The sequence below is a fragment of the Centroberyx gerrardi genome, chromosome 17 (assembly GCF_048128805.1).
Source record: "Centroberyx gerrardi isolate f3 chromosome 17, fCenGer3.hap1.cur.20231027, whole genome shotgun sequence".
Taxonomy (NCBI): Eukaryota; Metazoa; Chordata; class Actinopteri; order Beryciformes; family Berycidae; genus Centroberyx; species Centroberyx gerrardi.
Genome location: NC_136013.1, coordinates 14,286,295 through 14,307,800, shown reverse-complemented (window position 1 = coordinate 14,307,800; position 21,506 = coordinate 14,286,295). Strand labels below are relative to the sequence as shown.

At 41.5% G+C, this 21,506-nt stretch overlaps 2 protein-coding genes across 4 annotated transcripts; one reads left to right on the top strand and one right to left on the bottom strand.

The window, feature by feature from the left end:
* Positions 1 to 423: 423 nt before the first annotated feature.
* On the bottom strand, positions 424 to 7,501 carry tacc3 (transforming, acidic coiled-coil containing protein 3). 3 transcript variants are annotated; one of them, XM_071910984.2, is made up of 17 exons: positions 7,398 to 7,501; positions 6,331 to 6,496; positions 5,750 to 5,877; positions 5,618 to 5,664; positions 4,367 to 5,525; positions 4,165 to 4,216; positions 3,911 to 4,079; positions 3,548 to 3,606; positions 3,319 to 3,449; positions 3,109 to 3,196; positions 2,865 to 3,014; positions 1,682 to 1,749; positions 1,550 to 1,593; positions 1,280 to 1,440; positions 1,027 to 1,133; positions 821 to 941; positions 424 to 714 (listed from the first exon to the last, which is right to left on the bottom strand). In XM_071910984.2, exons 2-17 carry the CDS (start codon positions 6,493 to 6,495, stop codon positions 649 to 651), a joined length of 2,715 nt encoding a protein of 904 aa, XP_071767085.2. In that variant the 5' UTR covers position 6,496; positions 7,398 to 7,501; the 3' UTR covers positions 424 to 648. The 3 variants fall into 3 exon arrangements, with proteins under 3 accessions (XP_071767085.2, XP_078145560.1, XP_078145559.1); XM_078289434.1 differs by having other exon boundaries at positions 2,865 to 2,993; XM_078289433.1 differs by having other exon boundaries at positions 6,337 to 6,496.
* A 280-nt stretch (positions 7,502 to 7,781) lies between these two features.
* On the top strand, positions 7,782 to 21,132 carry kif15 (kinesin family member 15). Its single transcript, XM_071910977.2, has 35 exons — positions 7,782 to 7,888; positions 8,433 to 8,463; positions 8,827 to 9,013; positions 9,197 to 9,273; positions 9,430 to 9,467; positions 9,567 to 9,664; positions 9,810 to 9,989; positions 10,140 to 10,349; positions 10,445 to 10,570; positions 11,244 to 11,366; positions 11,492 to 11,645; positions 12,281 to 12,372; positions 12,480 to 12,689; positions 13,128 to 13,305; positions 13,410 to 13,551; positions 14,344 to 14,485; positions 14,909 to 15,085; positions 15,198 to 15,326; positions 15,493 to 15,598; positions 15,689 to 15,854; positions 16,012 to 16,162; positions 16,274 to 16,359; positions 16,475 to 16,553; positions 16,668 to 16,754; positions 16,862 to 16,966; positions 17,140 to 17,262; positions 17,657 to 17,803; positions 17,919 to 18,014; positions 18,107 to 18,271; positions 18,913 to 19,016; positions 19,122 to 19,188; positions 19,269 to 19,306; positions 19,452 to 19,584; positions 20,207 to 20,338; positions 20,441 to 21,132. The coding sequence occupies exons 1-35, from the start codon at positions 7,855 to 7,857 to the stop codon at positions 20,513 to 20,515; spliced, it is 4,188 nt and encodes a 1,395-aa protein (XP_071767078.2). The 5' UTR covers positions 7,782 to 7,854; the 3' UTR covers positions 20,516 to 21,132.
* Positions 21,133 to 21,506: the final 374 nt, after the last annotated feature.

The following is a 21,506-nucleotide window of genomic DNA, read 5'->3' as shown; positions in this document are numbered from 1 at the left end:
AGCATTGTATCAGGCGAGCTCTTGTTTTGTTGTAAGCGTTGCAGGATGGGATGAGCTTTGGCTCCAGACAGACGAGGGGAGGATATATTGAATAGCTCAAGTGTTTTTAAGTAAAAGTGCACAGAATATAAACTAGCCAGTCTTTATAGAATTATTATTCTTTTAGCCTTCATGAACCAGCAATGTTACTTCAGTGTCCATTAATAAGGCTTTCAAATCCAAAGCCCAGATGAGAGCAGTAGGACAGAAACAGAAAATGCTACTAAGGTAAACACTGCCCCCATGTGGTTTCAAAGAGGGCTAACCTAACCATACAGAAATGAAAGGTAAAAAAACCCCCAAAAAACAGCAATAACCATCACAATTAACTACATTTGTCTAAAGTTTACCACAAACTACAAATTAATTTGTAAAACAGCTTTATTAACTATATTACAGTATATCAGGAATTGGGCAAAAACACACAACTTACTCCATCTATTGGATCTTGGGAGAGAACGAAGTATTGTTTAAGTGCAAGCTCTTCAATCAGAAGCACCACTAACTATATTTACAAAGCACTATTTGTACACAAACCTCGAAATACACATATTTTACAACAGCAATAAAGACAAGACAAACGTAGAAAAAACAAATATACTGTTGAACTCAGCCCTTCTGGACATTGGCGATAAGTTCGTCGCAAAGGTTGGTAAGTTCTTCAGCCTCTTTTACCTGCGGGAGAGAGAAAGCTCAATCAGTGGGGGAAAAAAAACAGACAATATTTTAACATATCTTCATATCATTGCGATTGCACACCATCTTTCATAGCTTAACTTACTTTCTGGTCTAGGTTTTTCTCTAGAGATTGCACTTTCAGCTGCTCCCTGCGCAGCTGGGCTTGAAGTCCTGATGCCTCGCCCTTGTATTTGGACCGGACCTCAGCAATCTCTTCATTAGCACTGAAGACAACAAAAAACACTCACTGTAAAGTCCTGCAAGTGTCTATACGACAAACACACAGGGTAGTAGTGAGAGGTTTCTTACCGACTAATTTTCTCTTCAGCGTGGGCTTTAAGGGTCTGGTAGCGCTGCTCCTCCTTTTTGATCCTTGCCAGGTATTCCTGAGCACAGGCTTTCAGAGTCTCTTCATTCTGGGGGGGTGGGGCATACACACACACAACAATTTAACATTTGAACCCCCAATAACTTAACTAGAATCATATTAAAGAAGAAATGTCCCACATTTGTGGTTTATGGGAGAATGGTTTACGGTCGTCACGTTTCCATGAATCCTGACCTTTTTGTAACCCTCAATGACCTCCTTGTACTTCTCCAGTCTCTTGAAGAGGTCGGAGAAAGATCTCTCCAAGGCATTCTGCTCCGTTGATACTTGCTCCTTCTCCAGCAGAGCCTCGCTGAGCTTTGCCTGGGCCATCTCCCTCTCCTTCTCCTTATCAGCTGAGCAAAGCCAGAGAATTGAGAGGAGAGTCACTTTTAACTCACTGGTGTATCAATGATTCTGAAGGTTGAGACTATAATGCACACACAATGAGTTACATTAACTTACCCAATATTTTTTCAATTGTGAGCTCAAATTCAGAAATGAGTTTCCTTTAAAAAACAAAACAAAAAGGTCAATGAGAGTCAAATGCCTCAAATAGGATTGTGGGAGAAAAGATGGAAACACTGCATGGCTCACCTCATTTCAAGACCTTCCTCAAATAGCTTGTCATACTTTACACTCCATTGCTCCTCTTTTTCCTTTGCCTATTTAAAGAGAAAAAAAGCAAACAAAAAGTAATTATTCTGGAGTCTAAACTAAATTTAGTGAATGCCCTCTCAAATGCCAAGAGGTTATTAGTTAATACTAAGGGCGTTTTCAAACCCTTAGTCCATTTGGTTCAAATCAGGAGATGAGTTGTTACTTTCTTGCATTTGTGTGGTTATGTTTCACACTGCAAAATTCCAAGCAAACCATAATTTATCAACATGCATGTGGAAGAGTCATTTCCTTCATTCGTCACAAATTTGGTGTGGGAAAGGACTTTCTTCAGGGGTGAACAAACATGGAGCATCAGCAGCGCTTGTGATGATCGCATTTGCTATCAAACGGTGGGAATTGTGCTTACTGTGGTCCTCATGTATAACCAAGGATTATCCCACTGTTTACAGAATAAGATTCTCCATAAATAATGGAATAAGTCTCTCAATAAATAATTGATACCTTTCACCTAATTTCTTGGTTTTACAATACAGTGTGTAGAGACAGGGATTCTGCTGACACTCCTGCAGGTTTTTCCACATTTTCCTATTAAACATGTTTCTGTGATATTAGATTTTCGCGTTAACCCACAATGCATAGTGCTTCCTGTGGTTGGGTCAGATTATGTTCTCACTCCAAACGGCTCCAGGGTTTGTTTGGAAGCGTACCCAGGCCCCCCTGTCAACAAGGTCTCTTCCAATCAGTTTGCTTCGCGCTGGAGTGCCGTGTTCCCATATGTCCAAACAAGTGAACGATGAGTTCTAGGGTTCAAAATGACTGCTCTTAACTGGGTGTGAAAACTGACTATGCATGGCAAAACATGCACACACACAGTGAAATGTTTGATTAAACCCAATTTACAGTTAGCATGATTTTGGCCTGCCTCCAAAACCAAATGGGGAGAGATGGGGAAAAAAAGAAAGTTTCAACCTTTTGGTCCAAACCAAAAAGGTTTGGACCAAAAGGTTCGCTAAAGCGTATTCCTAATGTGAAACATGCAAACATAAGTTAGCTACTTCCAACTCATTCTGCTCAGCCAATAACGCCAATAAGTAACTACACTCCAATCAAAATGTTGACTACTGCAAATCACAAAATTTCAAGATTGAGCAAGACCCACCTCTGCCTGGACCTTGGCAATGGCTGCATCCATGTCTTTCTGACTGTATTTCAGCACTTCAATAATCGCATCCTCTGTGTTTGCCAACTGGGGGACAGGAGGGACCAGACACTGCAGCACTGGAGGATTCTGGATGACAGGACTTACAGGCTAAATAAAGCAAGTCAGAAATACAGTTAGCATAAGCACTTCCACTTATCTTTATCAGATGGCAATCAATGGTGGCAGCCCAAGAATGACTTACTGGTGCTGTAGCATCATCAAATAGTTTGAAATGATCGTTGTGCTGTCCGTGCGCTGCCTCTTTTTCTGCCATCTGTGGAGCTCCCAAACTGAAGTGGAGAGAAAAACACCCACATGTAAAGTGGTTGAATTGATTTCAGCAGGACAAATTAAGCCTCATCTACCAGTGACAGCAGCAAACAAAGTAAGTGCAAATAGAAGTACATCATACCGAGAAACAAAGGCAGCAGGGCGGGGGAGGTTGTTCTGAGCAGCCGGGCCTCCAGGCTTCTTTGGGCTCTCTCTCAGGAGGGGGTCAAATTTGAGGTACAGGGATTGTTTCCTCAATGCAGACTCCTTGAACTGATAAGAGAAGATTAGAAATTGAAACAAATGGAAATCATGCATTGACAATAAAAAACAAATATGGATTATTTAACATACAAAGAGTAAATACTCACACTGCTGGACCCAAACTGTTCCAGGTAGTCGATTTGTCCATCAAAGTCATTGGACATGACTAGGGAAAAAGATCATGTTAATTTCTAAAGGACCATTATTTTAAATGATGTAATGGTCCAGACATACAGTATGTTATGAGGCTTCAATGCTACAGTGACTGTATAACATCTACAGCTTGCCAAGTCTCGAATGTGGCAGTACTGAATTTTTCCCTATGGTTCCCTTTGTCCCTATGGTGTAGGAGCTGCATCATCATTGAAATAAACAACTAGGATAGGACAGAAAAATTCGATAATCCTTACAAAACTGAGGAGGTAGATCAACTAGACAGATGATGACAAATGTGCGGCCAGTTGACTTACACATGGTGCCAGGAACAAACTCCTCACTGGGTTCTGACACACCAGTCTGTGACTTCTGTTCAGGTTGAAAAGGTTCAGGAAGACTCAGCCCAGGTTGCTCAATCTCAGGTTGAAATCCCTGGTCATGACCGCAGGCAGGCTTGGGCTCTTCATCCTGGGGCATTTTATTCTACAATGAGAGAAAACATTTATTGTGAAGGACACACACACATAATGTAAATGATATGGGAAAACTGCATTTAAACATGCATTACTTCTCTTATGGCAGCAGGGGTGGGTTCAGTCTTTGGGACGGACTCTCCAGCACTACAGAGGGCAAATGCATACAAGTTTCAGATTAAATACACTGCTGGTAGTTTTGTAATGCAAAGCTTCTGTGGGGTCTGACAAGTGGAATGCCTTTTACAAATAAACACAACAAACCAAAAAAAAAAACAAAAAAAAACATTAGCATACCACATTGATATCACAGCTTCATTCTCCACAGGCTTGGCAGTCTCCTGGACCAGAGAAGGTGCATTGCTTTCAGGACTGGATTTCACGCTGCCCTTTGGAGAATTGTTAATTTTTGCATTTGTGCCAAAGGGATTGAAGTCTGGGTCATCAAAGTTAAACTCGTAGGAGCCCTTGGGAACAGGAATCTCATCAACAGGATTCGCAACAGGCTTGACTGGAGATTCTTTTGGTGGTTTGGAGTCCTTTTCAGGTGCAGGCTGTCTCTCTGTAGATTTCAGACCAGGCGGCCTTTTGCCAAACTTCTTGGGTGGGGGCTTCCGCTTGACCTCACCGCCATCATCAAAATTGAACTCAAGTTTGACTGGGCCTTCATTGGGAGGGGCAACAACAGGTTGGGGTGTGGATTCAGCATCTGGGGGATTAGTGGCATCGCTGGAAATAGGGGCCACAGCAGCTATGGGCTTCGCCTCAGGCTGGACGGGTGCTTCTTGAACCACCTCAGGTACGTCGACAAGATTTGTAGGTGCAATTTCCTTTATCTCTGATACTTCAACAGGTGGGACCTCGCATGGCAGCTTTCTCCCAAGGACAGGGGAATTCTGAATTTTGGAGCCCCCAGTTTGGAAAGGGTTGACTGAATCCAGGTTGGCAAAATCCAAGTTGTAGGAGCCTTTGGATGGCAGGGGAGCATCCTCCACAAAAGAACTGGCTGACACCTTGTCTTGATCATCGCTCAAACACATTGTAGCAGGTGGCTCTTCATCAGGTGTGGTAGTGGATGAATCTTGATCCTCAACAGCTGGGACCTTTATCACTGTGACCACACTGCTATCTGTAGAGCCTATGTCAGTGGAGACATCAACCAGTGAATTTTCCACAGAGGGGGTGAATGGAAGTGTCTCATCTAGTGCCGTTTCTGTTTTGGCAGGCTCCTCCAACACATTCTCTGTTTTGGCAGGCTCCTCCAACACATTCTCTGGTTTGAAGTGTTGAGACTCATTTTGTCCTGTAGGAGAGTCTTCAGCAGCAGGCCTTGCTGGAGAGAGGGTCATCTTATTAGACCCCTGAAATGGATCGATGGCGTCAAGGTTGTCAAAATCCAACTGATAACCACCTTTGCTTTGTATGGGCATGTCATCATCAGGATAAGATGACACTTCTGTGGATATGGTAAAAAGAATTTATTTAGATTCCTCAGCAGTCACAACACCAAACAAAGGGAAGCAACATCTGATAAGTTAGATGATTTACCAGATTTGAGCCCATCGGATGGCTCAGTGATGTCCTGAGGCAAAGTACTGTAAGGACACAAGAGACTTGATTACCTAACTGGACAATTATTTCATAAGTAGCATGTTACAGTATGAGAACATTAGCACTTACTTTGCTTTATCCAAATGTAAGAACTCCATGGCTTTTGTACACTCATCCAGGCTTGTCATCTTGACAGACTTTGTGGGAGAAAGGATTCTTTTGGTGACCGGGTCTCTTCTCGGAGTCTGAAAACAAACCTACACACAAACACCACGGTCAGTATTATAAAATGGTTAACTGGAATACAAATGATTTCATATGGAAAGAATGTCCGGCTCATTCCACTGTCTGATACATTACAAGACCAATGTGACCTAAAGAAAAAACAAACAAAAAGCTATAAAAGCAAACATGCTTTGCAAGTTTTAGATACTCACACTGTAGAGATGCATCTGAAAATACCCTTTGTTGCTCTTGTTAACCCTGAACACTGCATTAGTGAACACCCTCAAAGACTAAATGAAAACACTCCATCCCCCACTACTTGGACTTGAACTAATAGCTGTGGAAAAGGCTTGGCTTGTGACCATTTTGTGGCCATGTATTGTATTTTCAGACATGTGTCACTAGAGTGTGCGAGAGGAACAGAATCTAGGCTGAAAAGGGGGATTTGAAATGTAATAACTCTCAAAAGGAACTCAATGATGTACCTTTACCCCTTTCACGACAGTCTTGTTGGGCAGGTTCTCTGTTTGGCGCAGGATGGAGGGCCTCCCTGTCGGCTGGTCCAGGTCAAAAATGTCGTTAGTTGAACTGCTGTGCTTTCTTCCAGGGCAGACCCCGCGATTCTCATCATTTACAGCAACTGAACTCATCCTATATGAAGGGAGACACACAGAAGTAAGGGGCTGGAGCACCCTCTGACTACACCCTTGGCGAGGAGGGGGTGTCATCTAAATAGCTGAACCCACTGATAAGACACTGGTTGCCATGTGAACACCATTATACGTCATTACCACTGATAAGTGTGCACGGCAGGCACTGCAACACTGTGTCCACATGACATTGTGGAGTGGTAAAACTTTTTGAATCACGTGTCATGTGTGCCCCCAGCGGCCTAGGGTGAAATCTCCCCAGTGTTTTCTCCCCTGCTTCCCTCGCTACATTTTAGATGTCAGAATTAAGAGCAAAAAGACACCCCCAATATTGTGTTATCAAAAATATGAGTATTAAGAATAGTGAGTGCACGTCATTTCTCTGGCTTGTACTTGTATTTCTTAGTAATTGATCTACTATATATCGACCCGTCTGCCGGTGAACACACCATTCTGCAAAGTCCATCGAGATGACCTGAGACAGTCGACGTGTTTTCGTTTTTCTACACTTGGCAACTCTTGTTGATGAGCTGGTAACTACCAACTAACGTTACTGTTGAACTTCCCATGGAGTCAACAGGCAACGCACCCCTTTGTGCGACTAACGAACTAACGGAATTGAATACAGTTCCGTTAACATTTAAGCAAGCAAAATTAAATAACAACTGGCTAACTTGGCAAACATAACGTTAGCCTGGCTTTTGTCAAAACTGCCGCAGTCAATTGTCACAGAAACAGACATGTTAAACTCGCTAATGCTAACGCTAACGTTAACTTAGCAACGAACGAGACGTGGTTAAGTGGGAGAGAACAAAACTTAGCATAACACAAAGTTTAACACATAACATTAGTGCGTGGCGTTAATCGGCAGTGGTATAATATCACCAAATTTCACAACCTACCTCAAAACAACAGAAGTAGCTGTCTAAAATTGTACTCCTTTCTTCCACGCAAACAACTCCAGGCAGGCATAGATGATGTGTTACGCTTTTGAAAATCCCTCGCCTTATGTTGGTGAGAGCCGTTTCGAATTTAAAAGTCTTGAAATGCACCAATAAAATCGTCAGAAACATTCAAAGGAAAAGCGCTAGCTCGTTTAACAGCCAATGGCGTCAAAGGGCGGATATGATCCAACCGACGGCTGCGCCCATGGGCGATACCATGCAAGGTGCTAAGTGGACTGTGGGTGGCAGCAATACGCCTGCAACGGTTTAGTCTGCCGGTAATCCCAAAGAAGAAGAGGAAGCAGTAGAAGCAGCACTGCCCGCCAATTTCGAAAGGATGTAAACAGCGTTGCCCTTGGTTGTGCTAGCAGTAATCGACATGTTGTGAAGAGAGCTGACGGTACTAACAGCGAATATGTCTTCGTCAACAATGAATGCGAATGGGAAAGGTAACGTTAGCTCATCTAATAATGTATTTTGTTAAATTAGTAAACTGACATGCTGTCAACGTAGTCAGGTAAACTTGTTAACGCTAACATCAAACTACTTTTTGGTAACTTAGCTAGCTAACTCTCTAGCCAGGGTTCTACAGTGCTTATGCTAGCCTTTAATAGTAACATCAATTTAAACCGAGCTAAAGTTATGTCTCTAAAACAGAATTCACAACATTTCCTACTAAACGTTTGCGTTGGCTTATTTTTTCAAAGATAGTAAGTTAGCTGAAACCAGCTGGCATTGGGTAATATACCCTACCCAGGTAACGTAAGTAACTTTACTAAGCAGCCTAACCACTGACAGGCCCTGTCAGGATTCTCGCAAGGATACTCGCAAGCTAACTAAAATGTCCCTGTCACAGGGGCATTTAACGTTAGCCTGCGAGTTAGCTCGCCATTATTTGGTATGAGGCACAACGTTAAGCCATTGCTCTGAGAAACCACTCGCTAGTTAAACTAACGCTAACTCAACTAACAATCTCTTATATTCTGTCGACAGGATCTGGCGATTCCACCCAAGTTGCCGTCAGGTAACGTCAGGATGCTGTGTTTGTTTCACACACACACACACACACACACACACACAATCACGGTGGGGGACTACACTGCCATAGTGATAATAAAGCTAACCTTGGTTAATTAAGACAGTGTGCTTGTATCCTACATGCGTAACCATATTCCTAACTCCACTTTGCTAAGTGGATTCCGATCTTAACGGTCTTAATTTAACCAGAAAATACTATGTTACATAAAAATACACCCCTCTGTGTCATCCAAACTTGAATGGGCAACTGTAGTAACCAGCTCTTATCTGCTTCCCCTGGTGATGGTTAACTCTCACCATCATCAGCTAAATATTCATGTTTTACATCTTATACTTTCTGGTCATGCAGTGGTGACAGTGATTCCATCAAAGTGTTTGTGCGGGTGCGACCTCTGACCCAGGGCACTGGGTTAACCACAGATGGAGATCAGGGTCTGTGTCTCACAGTCACTTCACCCAACACCATCCGTCTGCACTCAAAACCAGAACCGCGAACCTTCACCTATGATCATGTTGCTGACATGGACACATCTCAGGTTGGTGGCTCATGGTCTACTGTATTACATGAAATTACCACAGGCATGGACAAAACTAGCTGGAATAACTAACTTGACACACAGCAATGTAGGATAGTATAGCTTATATGACTCAAGGAAATTGTGTCTGCTAGATGCGCTCTGTCTTTTTTAAATCTCACTTTATCTCTCACTGTCCAACAGGACTCTGTATTCTCCAGTGTGGCCAAGAATATTGTTGAATCTTGCATTAATGGATACAATGGTACAATTTTTGCCTAGTAAGTGGTCTTTACATTGTTTACATACAGTATAATATCAATAATATGTTTTGTGGTACAACCACCCTGAATTGTGTATCATGTACAGCAGATGTTGATCAGTTCCTTACCTGTGACTCTTCTCCTTTTTCTTCTTCAAATTTTTTTTTTCTGTAGTGGACAAACAGGCTCAGGGAAAACATTCACCATGCTCGGTAAGAATTCACTATTCACTATTTATATTATGTACTACGCATTTGTTCAGATCCAGTAATGGAGTCATTGTACTGACGTTATGTTCTCTCTCTCTCTAGGCCCATCTGACTTTGATAACTTCACAGATGAACTGCGGGGTGTTATACCTCGAAGTTTTGAATACCTGTTTTTTCTCATCAACAGAGAGGTGGAAAGGGTGAGTACAAACTTAGAGCATACGGCCGGATATTCTCATCACCATGGTTCTAAAACAACAATGCTGAGCAAAATTATTGTGTAAAGAATATTTTATGTTTGTTTGCTAATCGATTTGTTGCTTTGACTTTTTCGCCCCCAAAAAGTCTGGGAAGTCGAAGAGTTTCCTTTGCAAATGTTCCTTCATTGAGATCTACAATGAACAAATCTACGACCTCCTGGACAGCGCCTCAGCCAGCCTTTTCCTCAGGGAGAACATCAAGAAGGGTGTGTTTGTTGAGGGTGCTGTGGAGAAGTTTGTCACTTCAGCTGCTGAAGCTTACCAGGTAGGAATTCCTTGTCCGTTGTAATTCACTGAAAGTTATTGTACTTATTATGATACCTGGAAGCATTGAAGTCATTGTTCCTGATAATTAATTAGGCCTTTATGTCACCATAACAAATGTGCCATGGAATCTGTACTTCTTCCCTCTTAGGTGCTGTCCATGGGCTGGCGTAATCGAAGGGTGGCCTCCACTTCCATGAACCGTGAGTCTTCGAGGTCCCACGCAGTTTTCACCATGGCTTTGGAGTCCAAGGAGACCATCAACGAAGTGGTGAACATTCGAATGTCTCAGCTGAACCTGGTGGATCTGGCAGGGTCTGAGAGGCAGAAAGACACTCACACAGAAGGCTCCAGACTCAAGGTGAAGCTTCGTCCCAGAATGGAAGCCCACACTGAGGTTCTACGTTTGTGATTTTGTTGTTGTTGACAGCTGCTTTCTATGTTCTCCTCTTTCAGGAGGCCAGCAGCATCAACCGCTCCCTCATGTGCCTTGGTCAGGTGATCATGGCACTGGTGGATGTGTCCAATGGGAAGAACCGACACATCTGCTACAGGGATTCCAAACTCACCTTCTTGCTAAGGGTGAGTGACTCGTTACAGTCATGTGCAATGGTTTTTGCATCCTTGACTCGAAGCACAAAATACATCTGGGGTGTGATTTTAGTGGAAATTGTCTTATATTACTGTGGAAGTCAGTGGGTAAACTGGACAATTTAACTTTTCTGAAAGTGGACTATATGTATGTTCACATATAGTAGCGTGGAGGTGGTCCTAAAACCTTAGGAAATGGACTCGCTGTCATTCCTAATTGAATCACATTCCATGCTATCCTTATGTTTGCTGAATGGTATCACCTCTGTTATCAGAAAAACATAAGTCAAACTGTTTTTAATAGAAGATATTGTTCTATTCACAACTCATAACTATAATAAAATTTGAATTCTAACATTTTGAACAAATATACTAGTATAGTAGAACAAATATACTAGTGATGAGATTTGTTTCAAAATAAAACAATGAGATATTCATTTTGCACACTCAATATTTCTTTTATTTGAAGTTGGTACCTTCACATACATTTGTAGAACTTTCTTTTCGCTTTGGTAGAATAGAATGCTTTATATTGATCAAGATGTTAAGTGATGCACAAACTTTTGCACATGGCTAGGCTACGTATCACAATGCTGATGTTTAGAGGGATTTCAAGTTGACTCGATTTTGATATACACAATTAACATTTTTTTATTTGGCTCAGGACTCTCTTGGAGGAAATGCGAAGACTTATATCATAGCCAATGTGCACCCTGGTTCGAAGTGTTTTGGGGAAACATTGTCCACCTTGCATTTTGCCCAGAGAGCGAAATTGATCAAGAACAAGGTATCTGTCAAACACCGATAAAACATGTTCTACATATTTAAAATGATTAGACTTAACCAAGAGCAAGTGATTTCAAAATCATTTTATTAGCTGATCCCTGCTATGTAATTATTCTGCTTTACCAGGCCATGATCAATGAGGACACACAGGGAAATGTGAGGCAGTTACAGGCTGAGGTGAAGAAGCTGAAGGAGCAGCTTGCACAGGCACTCTCTTCTCAGGCACACATGACGGACAATGGGAGAGACGTGGCGCCAGGAGGACCCCAGCTCCCCATGGGTAAGAGAAATTACATGTTAACCTTTGTGTGCTTCACAGATGAAAATCCACCCTACAGTAGAAGTCTAGCTTCAGTCTAGACTCTGTTCATTGGCTGAGAATTCAATACAATTGAATCCTCAGTCTGTGCTAGAAACAGCTGAGCTAAGACTGAAGCCTGTCATGTCATTAAGCAATACTTTCTAGAGCTTCCTTTGACCACGTTTGGGTTTATATTTCCAACCACCCATTCTATAACCCTCAGTTCTTTGAATTCTAGCTGTGGTTAAAAGCCATTCATGTTCACAAATATTGACTGAACTGTCCAAATTTATTGGAATAACAAATGAAGTGATTTGTTCCAAATGGTAATGGTATCACATTTGATGTGAAAAATCAAAATGATTGCTGATGTGAAAGAAAACCTATTATACAATCTAATCAAAGTTATTAGCTATCTTTAGACTTTCCTTAAGATGGTAATATTTTTGGAATGCATTCATCTGTGGTTTTGGAATATTGAGTAATCAATATATTTTAAATATTTTTTTTAATTTTAATCCTTTCACTTGTTAATTATTTTAGGGTGTGGTACCTGTATGGTAACCTGTGTGGTATGTTGCACAAGTGTAAAGCAACGTTTGTTTTTCTGCCAGGTCCATCCACTGAAATCCACCCTGATGCCTCATACAAGACAAACTTTATGGCAGCTGTTTGTCTGTGGAGGAAGCGAGAGGAGGAGAAGAGGGTACGGGGAAATCTTATGTATTGTCATTTATTTTTGTAAACGGTCTCCTTGTGAGGACGTCATGTTGGTGCAGGGATACTAAGAGGTATGGTTGACTCTGCACTCAGATGCTGATCCAGAAGGTGGCTCAGCTCGAGGAGGCCTGGGCTCAGAAAGAGAAGTTCATCCACTCCAGCCGCATGATTGTCAAGTTTCGAGAGGACCACATCTCTCGGCTGGAGAAAAAATTGAAGGGAGGACAATGCTTACAACCAGACACGGAGAGTCAAGCTCTGATTGACCAGCTGAAGGAGGAGATTAAGATCCTTAAAGATCAGGTACAATAGCAAATGCCCTTTGAACACTGCTTAACCCATCGGTTAAGCATCTGTGATGACCGCATATGTGTATTCTTCTGTATGATGTGGAGATACAGGTTAGTGAGGGGGAGTAGTTCTTGGATGCCAGAACCTCCTGTTGAACCTTCTAAAGGTGTTGTGGGCTTAGTTAAACAAACATCTGTGATGGGATGTGTCCACTAGATAACCCCAATGACATACCCACTGTTGCCCACCTCTTTCCTCCAACATCCAAGCTAGGTTTCTACATAGACGCTCACCCTGAAACAACTGGGTAGTTACATCACATCCTCTGTATTTGTCGTATTTCTGGAAACAATAGACATAAAGCTCCAAAGTTCTCCCTAACATGCCTCAATGTAATTTCAATGTATCTGTTTAAGACTGTTTTCAAAGTACACACTTCTGCCCTTTTAGATTGAGCATCACCCAAAGATGACCCGATATGCAGCAGAGAACTACAGCCTGAGAGAAGAGAACCGTCAGCTCCGTTCCCTTGAATCAGTGAGGAGAGCGGAGGAGGCTGCAGGCCAAGCTGCTGCTGAGCTGGAAGAGGCCTTCCAGAGGGCTATGGAGACAGAAAGGCCCACAGAGGGTAAGACGACAATTTTCATTATTCAGAGAAACTGAACAAAGGTTTAGTAAATCTAAAAGAACATGCCGACTACATACATGTAATAATCTCATGATGCTCCACAGCTCAGCCAGCCTATTCAACGCCTGTGACTGCAGAAACCGTCTCTGCCATTTCCATGGAGAGGCTGAAGGCTCAGTTGCTTCAGAAACAGTCGGAGCTCACAGCCACCATTCAGGCCTTCGAGGAGTACAAGGAAGTCACCAAGTAAGGAGGGTATTCAATGGGGAAATCCATTCTAAAAACAAATTCAAATAGGATATTTGCGTGATCCTGAAAAACTCAGCAGAGATTTAGAAACAAGCCTCTCAAAAAGCTAGAAATGTAAGCCAAGATGTGATGTCATCCAGAAATCCTGTAGCGACACCAGTGACGGTAAATGGGAGATCACTTTTGTGGACACACAGTGCCAGGCTGTTTTTATGCGACCTGGGCACATTTCCTTGTCTATAACTAGAAAGAAATAAGGCTCAGTGGATGTAAAAGTTCATACAAACTGTTAAATGAATTGTAACTGGAGCAGCTCCAGGCTTTGTTACCAGAGTAGCGCCTTAGGTCCCTGATTTCCAGTCGGGCTGGGCAATTTGGCCTTTTGATGGTATAACAATATTGACTTCATATAAGTTGCACCTCCTTTCAGATTGTTTGCTTCTTGTACTGTGCTTAGAAACTCTAAAACAGATGTATAGAAAAATAAATACCTGTAAATTAAATATCTATAAATATGTTTAAACAAATTAATCGACAACAGTATTGTTAAAAACACAAAGTTGTGTGGATGTATTACTGGTATAACATTAATGTCCAGCTCTGATTCCCAGCTTTAGGAGAGAGCTATGTTTACCAAGACCATTGGAATATCATGTGTTGTTCTATTTTAAGGTGGATTTGTTTTAAGATGTTAGTAAAAGATGCCATTTTAGATGCAGTGCGTTTATAGGCTTATAAAATGAGTTCTGCAGAGCTTATTTGGTTTTTGGATGGTGCTTTGTGTTCTAGGAAACAGATGTCTGAGTTGGAGTCTGAGAAAAGATACCTTGACAAGTCCAACAGGCATTTGGAAAACATTCTGGAAGCCACAAATGCTTACAAAAAACAGGAGGTCTCTCAGCTGAATAGACTTCATGTTGAAACTATCAAGGTGAGGGGACATTGAAACTTCTTACTCAATCAATCAAACTCCTCTTTCCTCAGTATCTATGAAAACAAGAGGAATTGATGAAGCATACTGATAAAGAAAATGATAAATCTAAAAAGGCCAACTCATGCAAAAAACAGTGATGTTTGTTTACATAGTGATCCATAAGACACATGGGAGGGAACAGAGTGGATGAGAAACAGTGACTAGTAATTTCTCTTTGGTCCGAAGATGGAAATGTCTTGCTTTGGCGCCCTTTTTTTTCTTCTGCACCCTTTTTCTATCACTTGTCTTATAAAATGTAAATAATCACCACTCTTTTTTTTGCATCACTTGGGATTTTTGTTATATATTTTTTTGCGTTTTTCTCCTGCGGTTTTGGATTGTATGCACATGATTATCAACTGTCAATCTCTCTTGTTACAGATTCTCACCACACCAACCAAGACCTACAACCTGCGGTCCCGGCTGGTTCCTCTCTCCAGCCCAGACCACCTGAATGGCACAGAGGAACATGTGGACGACATCCGGGTCGAGCAGCCTCCTCCAGAGATGACCGAGTTGGCCTGCGAGGCCCTGACTGAGGAACTTCAACAAGTGCAGGTACAGCAATGCGGATTATCCCTCAAATGTATAAACTAAAAGGCATACAGAGTCTGTACCTCTCATCGTCTTGGTTAAACATATGAAATACTTTCTCTCCTCTTCTTCCCAGGAGCAAGCCAGTCGTGTGCAGACGCAGCTGGATGAGGAGGAGCTAAAGAGCAGCAAGCTGTTGCAGCAGATCGCAAAGCTTGAGGAGCAGATAGCTGTGATGTCACAAGAGTCTGACCGCAAGGATGAGGTGGGATATTTTCACGTTTCTATAGTGATGACCCAGTAGTACAAAATAATTTTCATTCTACTGTTGTTGTGTGGGAAGTTGGAGGAATATGATACTTCTCATACAACATAATGATAAACTTTATTGTTCTGTTTTCCTAATTCATGTCTTTTTGCACCTGATGCAGCAACTTTCTACTGAGCGAGCTAACAGGAACAAGGAACAGCTCAACCTGCAGGAGACCATCGACAACCTGCAACAGACTGCAAAGACTGAACAGCAAGCTGCGGAAGGTACGGTCCTGAACGTGGAGGTTCTGTTTCCGCTTGACTCAACGATGGGGATAACAGTACCGAGGTGCCAACTCTCTCTCCCTCTTTCAGTTCTGAGGAGTGAGATCCATGACCTGCGCCTGGTGCTGCAGTCGTCTGATAAGGAGCTGGCTGCTGTGAAGACGGAGCTGAAGGACGGTCACAGTGAGCAGCAGAGGGAGATGAACCAGCTCTCCAGTGGTCTGATCGGCACACAGCTCCAGCTCGACAAAGTCCAGTACGCATGAGTCTTAACACTTCTGCACTGTGGCTCTTCTTTCATCCGTGTTTGCATTTATGTGCTTCAGCTGATTGTTTTCATACACGGCCAGTGATTAAGCCAGGCAGAATCTGTCCTTTCTAGTGTACTAACAACAGCCATGTCCTAATTCCAGACTAGAGTGGGAGCAGCTTCTGGAGCAGCACAGGACCCTACAGGATTCTTTTGACCAGCTGCAAGCAGAGGCCAAGTTTGAGGCTGATCAGGCCAGACAGCAGCTGCAGGACGAGCAGCAGGAGATCGATGGTCTGAAGGGAGAAATCATGGTTAGTGAGCTCATGACGTAAACTAGAAGTCTTTTTTTTTTTTTTATATGTAGCCTCTGTCTTAATTGTCTGTATTTCACCGTATGCCTAATTTTTTTGCCTGTATTGAAGGAATTGAGAAATACCCTGAAAACTGAGCAAGAACACACAGGCACCCTGACCTCCCAGTTAAGAGAAAACAAGGAAAGTACATCAAAGTGAGTTTTGCACAGTATGGCCTCTATAATTATGTCTTATAAATTGCTTACAACAGTTTTAAAATTGTGCATGTATGGTAATATTAATATGATTGATGTTGGTGTATGCCTTCAGAGAACTTATTGAAACTATGGAGCAGAATACACATCTAAGAAAACAAGTCTCTGATCTGACAACACAAAATCAACAACAGGTCAGTCCTGAGCACAGTATGCATTGCAAATTATACCAGTCCGATGCTGTTTTGTGTAATAGTGAATACAGCTCAGTAGCTAAATCTGTTTTCTCTGATCTTCCTGTTTTAAAGGCCTCTAACCTTGTAAATCTTGAGCAAAATCTGACCTCTGCCAATGAAACCATAAATGGCTTACAGCAGAAAATTGAACAGGACAAAGTAAGCCTCAGTGTTTCATTCCCTCGTATTTCTTTCTTTTTTTCTTCAAGTTTAATTGCAATATTTCTGCTCTGTTGCTCCTGAATACCCCTTGTGTTATTTGACAGGGTGTTGTGCTGGATCTGATTAACCAAACCAGAGACCTCCGTAGCGAGCTGGGCCAGAAGGACCACAACCTCGCCCTCCTTTCTGGAGATATGAAAGACATCACAGTACTTTTATTTTCTCTCATTTCACCCTTTTATAAGTCTTGCATAACTTCCTTGTTTGCTTATTTAGTCACATATTCCTTTACCCTTTCTGTCACCTTTTAAGACATGCTTTAGTTTGACTCAGCCAGAGCGTGTTTAATAATAAAAATGCATTATGGTGTTTCTTCTGCCAGGCGAAGTACAATGCTGCCTGCTCTGAAAGGGAGGATATCAGGGAGAAAGACTCCAGGATGCAGACGGAGCTTTTTGACCTGAAGGAAGCTATAGAAAGGAAGGTGGCATCCAACCAGATAGAGGTAAGATTGAACATCAAAAACACTAGCTTCGCTGCTTAGGTAGCAGTGGGAATTGTGCAATGACTTTTTTCCTGTTTCTGTTCTTGCATACATAATTCTTGTGTGACACATACTGTATGTGATTAGGTCTGAATTCACCACTTTGCTATAATTAAATAACGTCCATCCAGATTTTTTTTGTAGATGTAGGTCATTCTTGTTTTGAGACCAGGGTTTGCAGTTAGAAAGCAGTTAGGACAGATTATGAAACTTCAATGTTTTTGCGTTTTTCTAGCTTTAGGGACAATCTTCCAACTTTGGGGGCCACTGCAGTTAAATGAATGTAAAAGAAAATGCTGTGTCCATCAAAGTTTCCTCTGTAAAAGCCTAACACAGCCTTTGTGGCTGTCCTCAGGTTGAGGTGTTGCAGGAGGAGGTGACTTATGCCACAGAGGAGGTCGAGAGACTCACCAAGGTATTGGATGAGCAGAACGGTCTCCTTCAGGCCTCTCAGGAGCAGACGGCCCAGAAGGAGGTCACAATCCAGAAGCTACAGAAGAAGGTACATTTTCAGTCACCCCTACGCAGGGCAAACTCATAAAATTTGAGTTGAAGAAAATGAGAAGGACAACAAACAATCAAAAGTGCTAATTAATGAAACTCTTCTTTTGTACCAGCTGAAACGACAGGAAGAAGCGGTTGAAAAAACTGTCAGGAATGGAAGCTTCAATCCCCTTCTAGAGTCATCAGTCACACCTAAATCATTACCTCGGGTAATTAAACTTGTCTGTGCTTTTTCTTTTTAATCTGCATCGGAACATGTGCCTTTAAAGGCTAATCCTGTTTTTTATCTCTGTTTCTCAAGACACCTTGCACCCCAAGGAGCTTCAACACGGATCTGACACAGGTGCTGGAGAGCCAGGAGAGGGAGCTGGAGAGTCGACGCTCCTCCATGATGACCATGGAGATTCTCCTAGCAGAGCTGAATGCTGAGAGGACCGCTAAGAACGATGAGATCCAAAGGCTCAAGGTATATTTGTGTGTTTTGACAGACTTATATGAAGCTATAGCCATTCATCATGATATTCATCAATGCTCATTCAGAGTGTTTGCTGTAGGTCCCTTAAGAATCTCTCCTTGCACTATACCTTGTTCATTTTATAGGGTCCTTAAAAAAGTCTTGAAATGTTTTGAATTGAATTCAAGGTATTAAAGTGTTTTGAATATGATAAATGTTGCAATTTCAGAAGTCTTACAAGTGTTGCTTTTTCTTGGTGGACTGCTTTTCCAGTGAGAAATCCCCTTGGTTACGCAAACATACTTTGATACTGATACTGTTTTTTGTTTTTTTGTTTACTCTTCAGGTCTTAAAGTTATTCTAAACGGCATTAAGAGGTCTTTTAAATATCTCAACTTTTAATTTGCAGAAACTGGCAGTCACTCTGTTTAAGGTACTTAGCTGATGCTCTTATTCAGAGAGACTTACAGTGCGCCAGCAGTTTGATTTTCAGTGTCCTGCTCAACACTTTGACAGAACATATTGGCTGGTGATTGGACCTGTGACCTTTACGTTGCAAGACAGTCTCTCTAATTACCAGGCCAGAGGTAGATGACAATAACAGACATTGATGAAGCCCATCAATATTGATATTCTGTTTTCACTGTCCTCAGACCCAGCTGAATGAGAAAGAGATCGTCCGAATGGAGATCCAGGCTTTGCTTGACAAGTTCTACACCAAGCAGAACCAGCTGGATCAGACTGGAGACACAAATGGGTTAAGTCCATTCATCCAGTCATTCTGCCACCAACTGCATCAAATAAACATCAGACCGTCATGCTGCTTAATGGTTAATTAATGTCTTTATCTTGTGATTTGCAGTGAGGTGTTGAATGAGGCTATTAAGCAGTCCATGCTTAGAGAGCTACAGGAGGAGAGGACAGAGAAGGTTTGTATCTATAACTCTGCTGTTTTTTCCTCTTAATAGAAGAATCTCTACTCATTTGTTCCCTTGTCATTCATTAACAGAGCGCAATAATGCAGAGGCTTTCAGAAACTCAAAAGAAGTAAGTACCTGTTTTGGAGTAGTTTAATCAAGTGAGTTAATCTGTGTTTTTGTTTTGTATATTATTCTGATCCTTCAGAGAGGCGTGATGTTTGACAGGCAGCTCTATCTTTGTTTGTTTGCTCCATCTTGTTGCTGTGGATTAGACTCCAGGTCGAGGAGTCCATGTTGGCCCAGTCTCAGACCTGCGTTCAGGAGCTGACCACTGAGCTGAGGAACCGCTGTCTGGACCTGAGAGAGTTGAGCCAGAAGGAGCAGGACCAGGAGAAGACACTCCAGGTGAGAACATCATCGTCTCAAAAAACATCTTAGGGTGATGCAACTTTCATCTCAGATGAAATAGAAGCCTTCAGACGGTGAACTGTTGTTGAAAGACAAATAATTGTTTGTTAGATGAGGGATGCTTTCAAACCTATTATGTAAAGACCAAATTGGACATATTGTTTACATTTGGGTAGTGTGTGATATTCATACTCAAAATTATTTGGATTGATGGTACATCTGCATGTGGGCTGCTCAAAAAATGATTCACTTATGATTGTTTCTCTGAAGGCTTAACCATTTTCCAGACACTCCATGGTAGATGATTGCTTCCTACACTAGGGCTGCAAATAACGCATGAGTTGGTCTATAAAATGTCAAAAATAATGACAAATCCCCACCACAAGTTACCAGAGCCCAAAGTGATATCTTAAAATTGCTTACTTAGTTGGGCAAGCAGCCAAAAAAAACAAAAACAAAGTTCACATTTTATAATATGAAACTGACAAAAACAAGCAAATCTTAGCATTGAAGCTATAACCAGCAAATGTTTGGCATTTTTACATAACTAAATTATCAAAATTATAATATACGTAGATTAATGTTCTGACGATATTCTCCTGATATTTCTGTCTCACAGGAGGTTGAGGTTCTCCGTAAGCAGGTCGTTCAGCTGTCAGAGGAGAATGGTAAACTTGTGGGGCATAAGAACCATAAACAGAGGATTGAATATCTGGTGAAGCTGAAAAAGGATAACACCAAACTTCAAGAGGTAACTAATATTTATCATCACAGGAAGTTTCTCTTTGATCATGTAAATAGTTACACACTTACATCAGATCAATCAACCTTTTGCATTTCTTTTGTTCTGAAGGAAAATGAAAAGCTCCGAACAGAAATTGGTTTAATGCGAGACGACGCTGGATGTCTTCCACCAGAGACAATGTGAATCCCTGATTTTTGACTGCTTGAATGGAGGTGAACTCACATTCTCCCGTCAGAAAGTATCTCATCTTTCTTTTTTAACCAACTTGACATAGATAGGGCCTTGTTCAGCCCCAAAATGGTTACAAAAACAGAGACATTTTGCTTCATAAAACTGTATTTTTCTATTTTTTTAAGGGATGTACATTGATGATATTGTTGTCATATTTTACAGTTGATTATATTTCTAAATGTTTACTCTTCCAAGTCATTTCTTGAGCATACCTATGTATTGATTGGGCATTACAGCAGCATAGATGGACTAGCTACGACAAGGCTGCCATCAGTATGGCGCTGTCTTGAAAGGAAAAATAACCTCCTTTCCCTGGACTTCTGCTGGGGTGAACTTGTTTTCAGACTAAATGGCGAAATTACAGAAATGCTAAATAACATCTTCATGTGAAAACTGTAAATTGAACATTTACATGATTATAACTTAAGGTGCTTAGTTCTGTGGTGTCTGTCTGGATGATGTTGTGATTGAGCTATCCCATTTGTATCCAAGGTATTATGTTGGATGTATTTTCCCCCACCAAAATGAGGTATCTAGACAAATGTCTTTCCAGCATAATTAACTTTTATCCTGTCTTTTTAATATTTTAATAAAGAAATTATTTTTTCTTTACCTCTAGTGAGTTTTAGTTTTTCTTCATATTTTGTGGTTTCTTTGCCAAAACAGTTTTTGAAGTGATTGGATTATATAAGCTAAAGTCTGTATTTATCTGTATGTACAAAAACTCGTCAGAAAATTGACATAAACATCTCACATTATCAAAACAACAGAAAATGTGTTTTCATTTAATAGAATCACTGGTGTTTCATTCACTGCTATACACAGTAAACTAGTATGGGCTGTATTACTGCAAGTATTTATTTCCAGTTTTCAACCCAGCCGCCAGGGGGCGACATGAGAGTTTCCATCCCTCTTCACGTGCAGGTGATACTTCAATCTTTCC